The sequence below is a fragment of the Neophocaena asiaeorientalis genome, unplaced genomic scaffold, assembly GCF_003031525.2.
Source record: "Neophocaena asiaeorientalis asiaeorientalis breed wild unplaced genomic scaffold, Neophocaena_asiaeorientalis_V1.1 scaffold778, whole genome shotgun sequence".
NCBI lineage: Eukaryota > Metazoa > Chordata > Mammalia > Artiodactyla > Phocoenidae > Neophocaena > Neophocaena asiaeorientalis.
The window spans coordinates 590,269-603,165 of record NW_020176499.1 but is presented as its reverse complement, the minus strand read 5'-3'; the positions used below and the strand labels follow the sequence as shown (position 1 = coordinate 603,165).

At 37.9% G+C, this 12,897-nt stretch overlaps 1 protein-coding gene across 2 annotated transcripts in view; it reads right to left on the bottom strand.

Annotated features, from left to right (window-relative positions):
* The window catches only part of ZNF484 (zinc finger protein 484), a 27,955-nt gene extending 15,058 nt beyond the window's left edge, over window positions 1-12,897 (bottom strand). The window contains exons 1-3 of one of the 2 annotated variants that reach the window (XM_024732965.1): window positions 12,762-12,796; window positions 2,732-2,776; window positions 478-579 (exon numbers count right to left, since the gene is read on the bottom strand). Coding sequence is in view for 1 of the 2 variants with exons in the window: in XM_024732964.1 (XP_024588732.1) it covers window positions 2,732-2,776; window positions 12,762-12,782 (66 nt within the window). In the remaining variant the exon portion in view is untranslated. Of the gene's footprint in view, window positions 1-477; window positions 580-2,731; window positions 2,777-12,761 lie in introns of both variants that reach the window. The other variant, XM_024732964.1, reaches the window with a different exon arrangement.

Below are 12,897 nucleotides of genomic sequence, written 5' to 3'. Positions count from 1 at the left end.
ACATCTTCAAAGTCCCTAGTGTCATGTGAAGTAACATATTCACGGGTTTCAGGAATTAGGATGTGGATACCTTTGGGGGTTATTATTCTGCCTATCACATCCAGTAAGAAAAGATGGGATAGTAAAAGTAAAAAGAGTGGCTTAAAATTTCTGAGTAAAAATGACTTACAATCTAGAATTAGCTATGAAATTACTGAGGGTAAAATAAAAATATTTCCAGACATGCAAGGTCTCAAAAAATTTACTTTCCACACAATACTTTCTAGAGAGCTACTGGATAATATTCTCTAAAAATGAAAGCATAAATCAGGAAACAGCCAGAAAACAAGAGCTCCAATACTTGAGAGACATGAAAGGAATTCCTAGTATCATGCCAAAGGGAGACCCCCAAGTCAGTAGATGAGTATCAAATAGAGAGCAACTTCAAGCAGGTCAAAGACTCTAAGGGAAGCTTCTTTCAACAGCTGAAATAAATACCTATATTCTGGAGCCAAATTGCTTGGGTTTTACTTCTGGCTTCACCACTTACTAGCAGTGTGACCCAGGGCAAGTTACTTCTCTGTGGATCTGTTTCCTTCTCTGTAAAATGAGGATAATGATTATAGATACCTCAAAGGGGTTATGATTAAATCAGTTAATAGAGAATGTTTATAGTGCCTAGCATATAGTAAGCCTATATTAATGTTTGTGATTACTGTTATTATCTAATATATTTTAACATATTGAGAAGATATTTATATACCTGGGAAGAATGTGGAGTTGAATTAGTGATCCAAATATGGAAAATGAAACAAATGATTAAACCAAACAATAATTAATTCCAGGTAAAACAAAAAATAGTGCATAAAAGGTAAAATAAATGGTTCAGCTGTGAATATAATTAAAATAATCATAATAATAAATACAGCCTATTGATTTACCCAAAATTATGATATACCTATATTAGAAGGAGGGGAAGAAGAAATGTTCGTATAAGTGTTGAAGCCTTAAGTGTCTGAAAGAGAGTTAAATCCCTATTTTCCATTGTGCTAAGTCAGTAGAAACTGCCTAAAACTGAAAACCAAAAGGTACCAATATAAACATGTTATTTAGACATGGGAACGTAAATACTAAAAAAATTAGTTCAATTGAGTTCAGAGTGACGTGATTACCTTTAAGAAGCTGCAATTTGAGGGATAAGAGAGCAGCTAACAGGTGGTTTGTTTTTTTTTAAATGAAGCTTCAAAAAACTATTTGATTGAGTAAACATATCTATAACCTTAATGATATTCAAAATTAAATATTTACTTTTAAAAGTTAAAATGCAAAGAACAAAGAGGTAAAAAAATTGAAAAAAACAAAAGACCATGCTTAATATATAAATAACTCCTCCTTTTAAAAAAAAATCAATGAACTGACTTCAACCCCTGGAAAAACAGAGTAGATGCACTTGTCCCTATTCACCCACTAAGTACCTCTAGTAACCATAGACATTATCCATAAAGCAAACATAAGAAGACTGAAAGCTTAAAGAAAAAAAGCAAACTGTCTAGGGACCTTAGGAACCAAAGAACTACACAGCATGAGTTTCCTGAAGTCTATTGACTCATACAGCCCTGACCAAGTACTAGAAAAGCCTACAACCCAGAAACACCAACAAAGGCACAACAAAAAAACTCACAGAAAAGTCTGCTCTCTCTAGCTAAAAGACCAGAAAAGGGGCAATCTAGAAACAGAAAACCTTTAGGCAAAACATGCTCCAGTCAAACATAATAAATAAACAGAAAACTCGGGGCCTGATCCCATGCCCATCAGCAAAGACCCAGTGGGTAGCTTAGATTCCCACTCTTGCCTGGCTGAACAGAGGGGCCCCATCACGCTCCAATGGAGTGGTATGGAAAAAGAAAAAAGCCAAGTGGAGTTTTGGGACTTTCATCCATGCATAGTAGTAATGAAAGAAAAAAACAGAACAATATCCCTCCTAAACATGATTACAAAATCCTTAAAAAATATACTAGCAAATACAAATATATAAAAAGAAGTGTATGTCATGACCAAGTGGAAATTATTCAGAGGTTGCAAGGCTGCTCAATATGTGAAAATCAATCAATGTAACCTACCGCAGCAATAAGCTAAAAAGGAAAATCACCTGACCATGTCAACTGATGCAGAAAAAGCAACTGCCAAAACTCAACATCCATTCACTCAAAACTTTTGCCTCACAAGGTGGTCCTTGCACCAGCAGCACTAACATCCTGTGGGAATCCCAGTCCTATTAAATCAGAATCTGAAGTCATGTGCAAGTTGAAAAGCACTGCTTTGTAAGTCACTATAGAAAACCTGTTAGTGAACTTCTAACAGGGTTGTTAAAGACACTGTCCTATCTCCATTCATCTGAAGATCTATCAAAAATTTTCTCAAACATCAAAAACCAGAAAATAGTTACTATAGATGAAATAAATTACTTTTCAACAATATAAACCATGAATTTCACTTCCATCATTGCTATGTCTTTCAGGAAGATCAGACAATTTTACAGTTCAAAGTTCATAACTGTGTGAAGCCACACAACTCACATATACCTATAATCCAAGCTTGACTTGGAGTTGATAATCTCTTCTTTACTTTCTCTGATCTTAGTTTTCATTTATTTATACTTACACATTTACTATATGGTTTAATAGATGCCTCCTAAAATCCACTAAAAAATAAAGAAAGCAACAAATAAATACATGAACAAATAAGAACTCACCAGGGACTTGGTCATTTCTGGTTCTTCTGGAAAAGGGGCAGAGATCTGAAAAAACAGATTGACAGAGAGACCGATGAGAGAAGGAAGTGTGTCAATGGCACACATGGACATATACATCATTTAGTGTCCATGCAACTGACCCAAAAACTTATTCCTAGAATTACATTATAAAAAAATCATCCTGTGTTGCACAAAGATTTAAATCCAGGAGTTTTACCACAGCTAATACCAAAAAGAAAAAGTTTAGAAACATCTTGATAACAATAATTGTGGACAGCTTTAAATACTTTATAGGGCATCCATAGACATAATGTCATGTAAAATTAAACTACTGTAGAAAAATGTGTTAAAATGCTAAGTAAAAATAAAAATATGTACCAAACAGTATGAGTCCATTTTCATTGAACAATATGTGTGTACATACACACATACATGAATGAATTCATGCACATAGAGAAAATTATCTGGAAGGAGCTATATGTTGACAGATATAATATTTGGGTGATGGTAAAATTATAAGTAATTTGAACGTTTATATTTTTCTTATTTGCTAGTAAAAAGCAAAGTAACTTTTTAATGATTTTGCTCTGAGCTTCTGTGACCAGCCCATCACAAGTAGTGAGAATATCCGTAAGTAAGACCAAAAAAAGGGAGACTGCTAGCTTTTTCACTGTTCTTTGCTTACAGTTCTTTTTTTGGGGGGCCACACCCCACGGCTTGCGGGATCTTAGCTACCAGAACAGGAATTGAACCAGGACCCAGCAGTGAAAGTGCTGAGTCCTAACCACTGAACCACCAGGGAATTCCCGCTTCCCATTCTTAAAAGGGAACTGTCAATGGAAACTTTGTCTTAACTACAACATAGTAAGTGGATTTGGTTCTAGTTAATAAACCTTAAGACCTAAGTCACTTACTGACAGAAGCCACTGTTTTCTAATTTTTTTTTTTTTTTTTTTGCGGTACGCAGGCCTCTCACTGTTGTGGCCTCTCCCGTTGCGGAGCACAGGCTCCGGACGCGCAGGCTCAGCCGCTCCGGGCCTAGCCGCTCCGCTACATGTGGGATCTTCCCGGACCGGGGCACGAACCCGTGTCCCCTCCATCAGCAGGCGGACTCTCAACCACTGCGCCACCAGGGAAGCCCGTCTAATTTTTTTATTGAGTTTTCTAACATAAAGAGTTGAATTATTAGTACAAGAAATACACATATACCTTCCATCTAGTTTCAACAATTAGTATTTTGCCATATTTGTTTAATCTTTCTATATAAACATAGTTACATGTAAATGCATACATATATATGAGTATACTGGTGTATATACTTTTTCTTTGGCTGAACCATTTGAAAGTTGCAGATGTCATGACACTTCATGCCTAAATTCATAACATCAATCTCCTAAAAGATCATTATCATGCCTGAGAAAATTATTAGCAATTCTATAACACTTTAATATTCAGCTCATATTCAAAATTCCCAATTACCCCAGAAAAACCTTTTCTTGCTGTTTTGTTGAAAGCATGTTCCAATCGAGACTCATACATTGGGGACTGTGTCCCTTTTACCCTAGACCTATCCTCCCCAGTATCTTTTTATGATGGACTTTTAAAATTTTTGCTTCTAACATACACTTTTTAATATAAACAACATTTTGGTTACTTCTTTGCTAATTTTTTTGTGTGGTATAACTTATGTAAAGTACATTAATATTAAGTATACAGCACTTTCCCCTATTTTTCACATCTGCCATCCAGATCAAGAGAGAGAACATTTCTAGCACCTTTGGAAAGTATCAGGGAATCAAACTGTTATTTTTGAAACTTGTCAAAAAGCAAAAGAGTCAGTCAAGCATCACCAAACACTTCATGAAGGAATTTCTCTTTCTGCTTATATAATTATTCCAGCTACAAGTTGCCAACTAAAAATTGGCACTGGCCATCTGCCTCTACAAGGGTTAAGTCACTAGCCACTGCAGCTGCTGACCTTCAACACATCCTGAAAGGAGTTCATGGTGGAGATCAGGAATGAGGCACTTGATGCTCTGGCAAAAACTGGCAGAACAGCCCTGCAGATAGTAAGATATTTTCAGGAGAATATTTTATGAGCCCAAATTCTTGCATCTCCTCATATCTAGAAAGGCATTAAAATCATTAACAGAGACATCTGCTCCTTGTGACTAGCAGCAACCTTCGCAGGACTAGCAGCAAGACTTTGCCAAAATGTGTGCTTGACTGTACGTACCACCCCCTTCACCTGAATCATATATAATAGTGACCCTCCCCACTAGCTCTCGGAGCAGTTTCTCAGAGCTATATAAAACAGTCTCCTGGGCTATGGTCCTCATTTTGCCCCAAATAAGACAACTCTCAACTCTCACATTATGCATTTTTATAAGTTGACAAAGTAAAGGAATGGTAGAAATAGAAATGTCCATTTTGCACACATAATGAAATATGGATCTAAGAAACAATCATCAATGGCTGCTCACATCACAAAACAGATAACCAGACATTATGTGCCTCCTGATCAAGTATATCACCTGGGAAGTAGTCTTGCTCCCCAAAAAAGAAAAACAAAAAAAGGAATCTGAATCTGATCAAGCCTCTAAATCTTACCAATCCAATCCACATAAAATGATACTTTAAAATGTATTGTAATTTTTTAAGGTGTGACGTGGCTATTTTTATTAAAGGAATTTTACATATTGAAATATTTATGGATAAAATGACAAAATCTTTGAGATTTGCTTCAAAATAATCCAGCAGAAGAAAAGAAATATTGGAGGAAGGGATAGACGACAAATGACTGGGCATGAGTTGATAATTGTGAAAATTGATGGGTAATTGCGGCGTGAGGGTTTCTCTCTAGTTGTGGCGTGGGGTTTTTCTCTTCTCTAGTTATGGCACACGGGCTCCAGAGCGCATGGGCTCTGTAGTTTGTGGCACATGGGCTCTCTAGTTGAGGCGCACAAGCTCAGTAGCTGTGGTGCACAGGCTTAGTTGACCCGTGGCATGTGGGATCCTAGTTCCCTGACCAGGGATCGAACCCGCATCCCCTGCATTGGAAGGCGGATTCTTTACCACTGGACCACCAGGGAAGTTCCCTAAATGAAGCTTATTTATACTACTTTCTCTACATTTGTATTTTTTAAATTTTCATAGGAAAAGTTTAAAAAGTCATTTTTTAGATAACATCAGCTGAAAAAAATGCACAATCTAAAAGGTGAGAATTATGTTTTATTTGGCAGACTTGCTGAGAACTTAAGCCCAGGATGCAGCCTCTCAGATAGCTCTGAGAGACTGTTCCAAAAAGGTAAGGGAGGAGCCAGGATATATAGGAGTTTTTACAAAAAAAAAAAAAAAAAAAATAGGTAGCTGGAATATGAAAAGATTACTGTTAAAGAAAATCCACTGTAATAGCCTATATGGGAAAAGAATCTAAAAAAAAGTGGATATATGCATAAGTATAACTGATTCACTTTGCTGTACACCAGAAACTAACACAACATTGTAAATCAATTATATCCAATAAAAATTTTAAAAAAAGAAAAGAAAATCCAGACATCTCAAGTTAATGAATTTAGCAGTTCTCTATGTATGGGAAGATTCAGAGTCTGGGCTCATTAAATCATGGCTTTGATATGCACCTTAAATATCTAGGGCCAGTATCCTGGTTTTTTTCCATCCTGAATCACCTCAGGGTGCACAGTGGGGGTGAGTGCAGTGGCTGATGGATTGTTGACCACAACTTCCTTTGTTTACTGATACAGCAGATGACAACTTTCTTTGTCCAAAATAATCAGAGATCTCTGACTATAGATTGAAGAGCAGATGATATTATGGAGCTACTGTAACTTTTGTTAGGTGAGTAATGGCCTGGGGGTTATGTGGGAGAAAAAAGTCCACACCAGTTGGATTTGCATGTTAAAGTATTTGTGGGTAAAATGACATGGTATCCAAGATTTGTTTTAAGATATTCTAACTAGAACAAAGCAAGTGAGAAGAGATAGGTGAAACAACACTGGCAAATAGTTGATAATTATTGAGACTGGGTGATGAGGGCATTTGTAGGTTCATTATAACATTTTCTCTACTTTCCTGTATGTTTGAAATTTTCTATAATAAAAACTTAAAAAAATAAATCCTCTCCCACTACAGGGAACAGCCTTTGAGTACTTGACATGAGCCATGCATTGTTCACATTGCAAAGGATCATGCTTTGTTTCAGCAAGTCCACCTCTGAAAAGATTCATGCTTCTGGGCTTCCCCCTCCCCACTCACAGGAACTGTCATATTCCTGCCAAGCCAGGATTTGAACTGGATATGCGATCTATGAGACAAGCTCTTTTTGGCTGGCATGTTCACAATGAGCTTCACCTCTGTTTTCTTAGAACTCCAGTCTTCCCAGGAGCCCTAAGTTGAGTGAGGGTCCAAAGACTGCCAGTGATTATCGGGCCAAGTTGGGCTGGAGTCTGAAAAAACGATCCTGAAGGTTCAACTAAGTGGTCTGACCTCAGGGCTCTGTGGAAACACAAAGGGATCCTGACAGAGAGAGTGCCACTCAGTGACAGCCTCTCAGCTGTCCTCGCAAGAGTGCATCAAACAGTATGGAACAGGGTGGCACAGGGGAAATATATGAGGTGTGGAGCCAAATCAATGTACATTTGAATCCCAGGTCTTCCATCTTCTAGCTGTGACAATCGGAAGAACTTACTTCAGTCTCAGTTTCCTCATCCTTATACTTTTAAGATAAACCAATTTTATAATACTTAAAAAGCACTCAGTCCATGTGTGGCACATAAGTGCTTGTTATATATTAATTACTGCTATTATTACAAAATCAGTAATCCACATAGAATGCAATTACTGTATCAAACATTATCTGACTTCACCAGCCCCTCAAGTCATCACCAACCCTGACACTCAATTCCTCACTCCCACTCCTCAATCTGCTTACTACAACTGTCAACTGCTGCACACTGACCTCACCCCAGCAGCCATTACTCACACATCAGAATCACTGGTTCCCTTGTCCTGCTTCCCACAGGCCGCAATTGAGGCAGAAGATAGATGGGTTCCAGGCTAGACATTTACAACCATCCTCTGTTTATATTTCTTGAGGCAAGAAATAGATGGGCTCCAGGTTAGACATTTACAGCCAGCTTCCTGTTTACACTTCCAGATAGAAAGAACACAGGAACAATGGTAAACAGCTGCACTTTGCCTCCAGTGGACACTTTAAGATAACAGTAATAGCAGGGGCAGACAGGACCTGAGTCCTGCCCAGATAAATGATAAAGAGACCACATATTTCTCATGCTTGAGGTCAAGGAGACCTCCCCAACTACACATGCATAGAAAGGCTCCTCAGGGGTCAATAAAGGGAGGGGGTGCCACCCCATAATAGGTGGTGTCAACATTCCCACAGGCTTCTGCACTGGAATCCATCTTGGCAAAAAGATGTGCATACATGTGAGGGAGGGACCTAGGATAGGTCAGGTGTGGAAAAAGAAGTGAGATAACTGGTTAAAGATAAGCAAAGACCCAGATGAAATGCCTTATATAAATGATTTAACCACCTCCTTGCTTCACTCCTCCTCATTAGGGAGGATGCCCATACTCTTTCTCTCCGGGTGTGTATCTCTGCCTTGCTTCTGTCTTAACTACACAAACTGTTTCTCTATGTCTCTCCCACATGTTGTGCTGTGTCTCTAATAATAAACTTTGTATCTGTTTTTACGGTTTCTGCCTCCTTGAAACATTCTTGCTTTCAAATGGGGCAAGAGCCAGGGAAACTTTGCCCTTGCTGGTCTAGGGGCTAGGATTCTTGGTTTTCAGCCAGGCTACCCAGGTCCAATTCTTGGGCATGTAACTAAGATCTCACTTCAAGCCACCACTCACTGCTCTCTCCACAAGATCACAATCACTCATTCTACAGTCCCTGATCACAGAACCTCCAACATCTCTACCTCATGGTCCTGGTTCTACATCAATCATGCCCTGAAAAGGAAAAACTCCTCCTGTGTTATTTTTCCTCTATTCTCAACACTTCTGGCCACCAAATGTGTGTGTGTGTGTGTGTGTGTGTGTGTGTGTGTGTGTTGTGTGTGTTTTGGGAGGAGGGGGCCGCAAACCAAGCAATTCTACAACACCAGCTGGGTGTCCTACAATTTAACTCAGTTCTGACACCATCTACTTAAGAGTTAGCACTAGATCACACAGGTTAAGGGCTTAGTCCTATGAGACTGTCCCCACCCCAACTTCAGGTGCCAATCACAAGTTCAGATTGTTACTTGTGCTCTGACCAACTGGTTATAATCAGAGGTTCCCACGACCTCCTCCTCAGTCTCCATTAATTTGCTAGAGCAGCTCATAGAACTCAAGAAAATATTTTACTTATTAGATTACCAATTTATTATAAAAGAATATAACTCAGAAACAGCCAGGTAGAATAGAAGAGATGGTTATGGCAAGATATGTCGGAAGCAGTGCATCTCTCTCCCAGAATCTCAACATGTTCAATCCAGAAACTCTCCAAACCCCACACTTTTGGGTTTTTATGGAGGCTTCACAATGTACAAATGATTGATTAAATAACTGGCCATTGGCAACTGATTCAACCTCCAGCCAGAGAGTGGGTTTCAAGTTCTAAAACGCTAAAAATTTGCTTAGTTCCCCTGGCAACCAGCCCCCATCCAGCAATTCACTAGGGCCTTTCCAAACATCACTTCAGGTGTGGTTGAAAGGAATGTTTTATAGCAAAAAACCCCCACTAATTTCACCCTATCCCTTTGATGCTATTTCAAGAGACAGGAACAAAAGAAGCCCCTATAGCCCTTATCACTTAGAAAATAATAAAGGTGTTAGGAGCTATGTGCTGGGAACTGTGGATGAAACCCAAAATATATATTTCTTATTATATCACAATACCACATGTACCAATAACTGGCCTCCACACTGTTATCACTACTGTCGACTGAAAAAAAAATGCACAGCCTAAAAGGTGAGGATTATTATTTATTCAGCAGACTCACTGAGGACTTAAGCCCAGGATACAGCCCCTCAGGTAGCTCTGAGGGACTGTTCCAAAGAGGTAAGGGAGGAGCCAGAATATATATGAGTTTTTGCAAAACAAAACAAAACCAAAACCATCTAATTGGAACATCAAAAGATTACTGTCAATTAAAGAAAATCCAGACATCTCAAGTTAATAAATTTAGCACTTTCCTATATATGGGAGATGCAAGAGTCTGGGCTCACTGAAATCATTCCTTTGACATGCATCTAACTATCTAGGGCCAATATCCTGCTTTTCCCCATTCTGGATTCCCCTTAGGATGCACAGTTGGGGGTGGCTGCAGTGGCTGATGGCTTGATAGCCACAACATACTTTGTTTACTGAAATGGCAGGCAGTGTTCTTTGTCCACACTATCCACAATGCATCTCCCTCAGTAATCCCAAGACTCCAATTCCAGACATACCTGCACCTGTGATGGACTCTGAGAAATCACCCAAGGACTCCTACCACTATCCACACCACTCACTAGGCCTACACCATTAGCCTTTCCAACAAATTTACACACAAACACGCACACCAGTTGGAGCTCAATCAGTGAACAAATCTAGGAATATTTTTGAATTTTAAAGGTAAACTTTAAAATCTAAAACACATCTAAATCATGTGTGAAAGAACAGATTATTTACAGAAAAAGAATTAAGAAAATCAAGATGCCCCATATGCAGTAATGAAAGCTAACTGACATCAGAAGTAGCATCTAAAGGACCACTTCTGTTAGGGCCAAAGACATTTTCAGAAATAAAAGCACTTGAAGAATATCTCTTATCATTACCTGAGGAAAATACCCACAAAAAGTATTCCAAACAAATGTAAAATAAATCAGATGAGAAACAGCAAATAGAAAAATTGTTCAGCAATAATTTTTGCAAGAGATATATAATTATTTAAAAAGATGATTATGTGATTAAGGAGGCCATTAAACAGAAAATTAATAATACTATCCTATGACAAAACATTTTAAACTATCTCAGGAAAAAAACAGGAGTTATCTGGGGTGTAGAATGGAAACAATGAACAGAAATTTCATCAATCCAATAAAAGTATGAAAAAGGAAAAGAAAATGAGTTAAAATAAATAGTAAACATTAAAACAGAAGGTATAAAAATCAGGTAAATCATTATTACACTAAACTGAAAAGGTAAAATTATCCTATTGACAAACAAAGACTAAGTTATAGGTTGGATTTGAGAAAACTAAAATGTATCTATTATAAGTAGTTAACCTAAACAATGAGACAAATAGAAATATAAAATAAAGACCTGGGCAAAGATAAATCATCCAAATGAAATGAAAGTGAAAACAAGGATAGCAATATAAATACCAAAGTGAAATTCAAAATTGAAATTGCTTTTTGTTGAAAAGAGGGATCCTGTAATAATAGCATCCAATAAATGAAAAAAATGATACAAAATGCATTAACCATTAGGTTTATGTGTGTCTCTCCCCCAAACACACACAAATAAATCTAGCAAAAAAGCATATAGAACTACAAAGTGAATTATTAGTGAGAGATTATTTTTATATCTTTTTTAGAATATGATGAATCAAGTAGACCAAAATTAGGAAAGAAAAAAACTTGAAAAATACTAACAGGCTATATTTAATATACATGAAGAGAAGTTTATACCACACAAACAGAAAATATACTTTCTCCTATAACCATTGAACAAAGTTCAATGTAACTTGTGTAACTTGTCTTCAAGGAAAATCTTGACAAATTTTTAAAAGTTGAGACTTTGTAGTCTACAGTTTATGACAATATAATAAAATTTTAAATAAACAAAACATATCAATAATTTGGGAATGAAGAAACTCCAATAACTCAGGATCAAAGTGGAACATCAAACTGAACTTACACATTTCAAAGATAAAGATGTATATAAAAGAAACTTTATACCCCTAAACGTATCCAGTATAAAACTGGGAAAACAAGGGAAAGAATGGCAATTTGCATAAAATGGAGATAAGAGAGAAACTATCTAAAAATAAAAAGATAAAATTAATATAAAAACAGAAGAGAGTATAAACACAATCGGTACTTCAAAATGACCAATAAAGTAAACCTTGAGATGATTGATAATAAAAAAGGGAAAGAAAATGATACATAAATATTAGGAATGACACAGTAGCTACTAATCTGGATATGGAAGGGATCAAAAAGTCTCTAGCAAAGTGTACCATGATAACGATAAAGAAAATTTTCACATACAGAGGTATGGGGAAGTCATTCTGGCTTATACATGGTTCTGCCTGAACTTGTGTGAACACACACAGCACATCTGCTTTAACCATTAAAGTAAAGAAGTCTGTTCCGAAGATAAAAATAAATAACTCCCTTCCCATGGCATCCCCTTCCTAGACACCAAGGTCCTGCTCTCTCATTATATGTACTAAATCTGGTGCTCTTAAAACCTTGAAGGAATATATCCCTGTCATGTTTGATGTATGATTTTTGTTCTGATAAGGTATAAGACTATGCTAAAAATCATGCTTCAACCCAGAGGTTCCTCAGAGCCTTCTGAGACGCTATCTCCTGCGCTACAGTCCTCAGTTTGGCTCAAATAAAACTCTTTTCTACTCCTGTTATGATTATTTATTGATTATTTCCATCGACAACTTTTAAAATATCAGAAATAGAAACAAACCAGTAATTAGAAAAAAGAGAGGAAATCAATGAAGATCTAGCATCCTTCCCCCTCAGAGCCTTCATTACTCAGGCCCCACAGTTATCCTCCCCACCCCCCACAGACTGCGGGAAGCCGTCCACAGATCCAACATCAAAGATCCCACAGACCCCATCACTCCGCCTGGGAATCCACCATCGTAGACCCCATCACTCCCACCCCATGTCTCCGCGGATCCACCATTAAAGACCCCACTATCAATCCGCCGGGAAGCCACCATCAAGACCACACCGACCCCTATTATTCCACCCACTGACCGCCTCCATCACTGACCTGATTGTTCTTCACGGACATCAGAGACACCTCTTCACTCAGCCCTCGGAAACTCCCTGCACTCACCAGCCCCTCACCCTCGCTCTTTCAAGACAGTGGTCATTTAATCACTGGAACGACAACAGCACCCACTTCC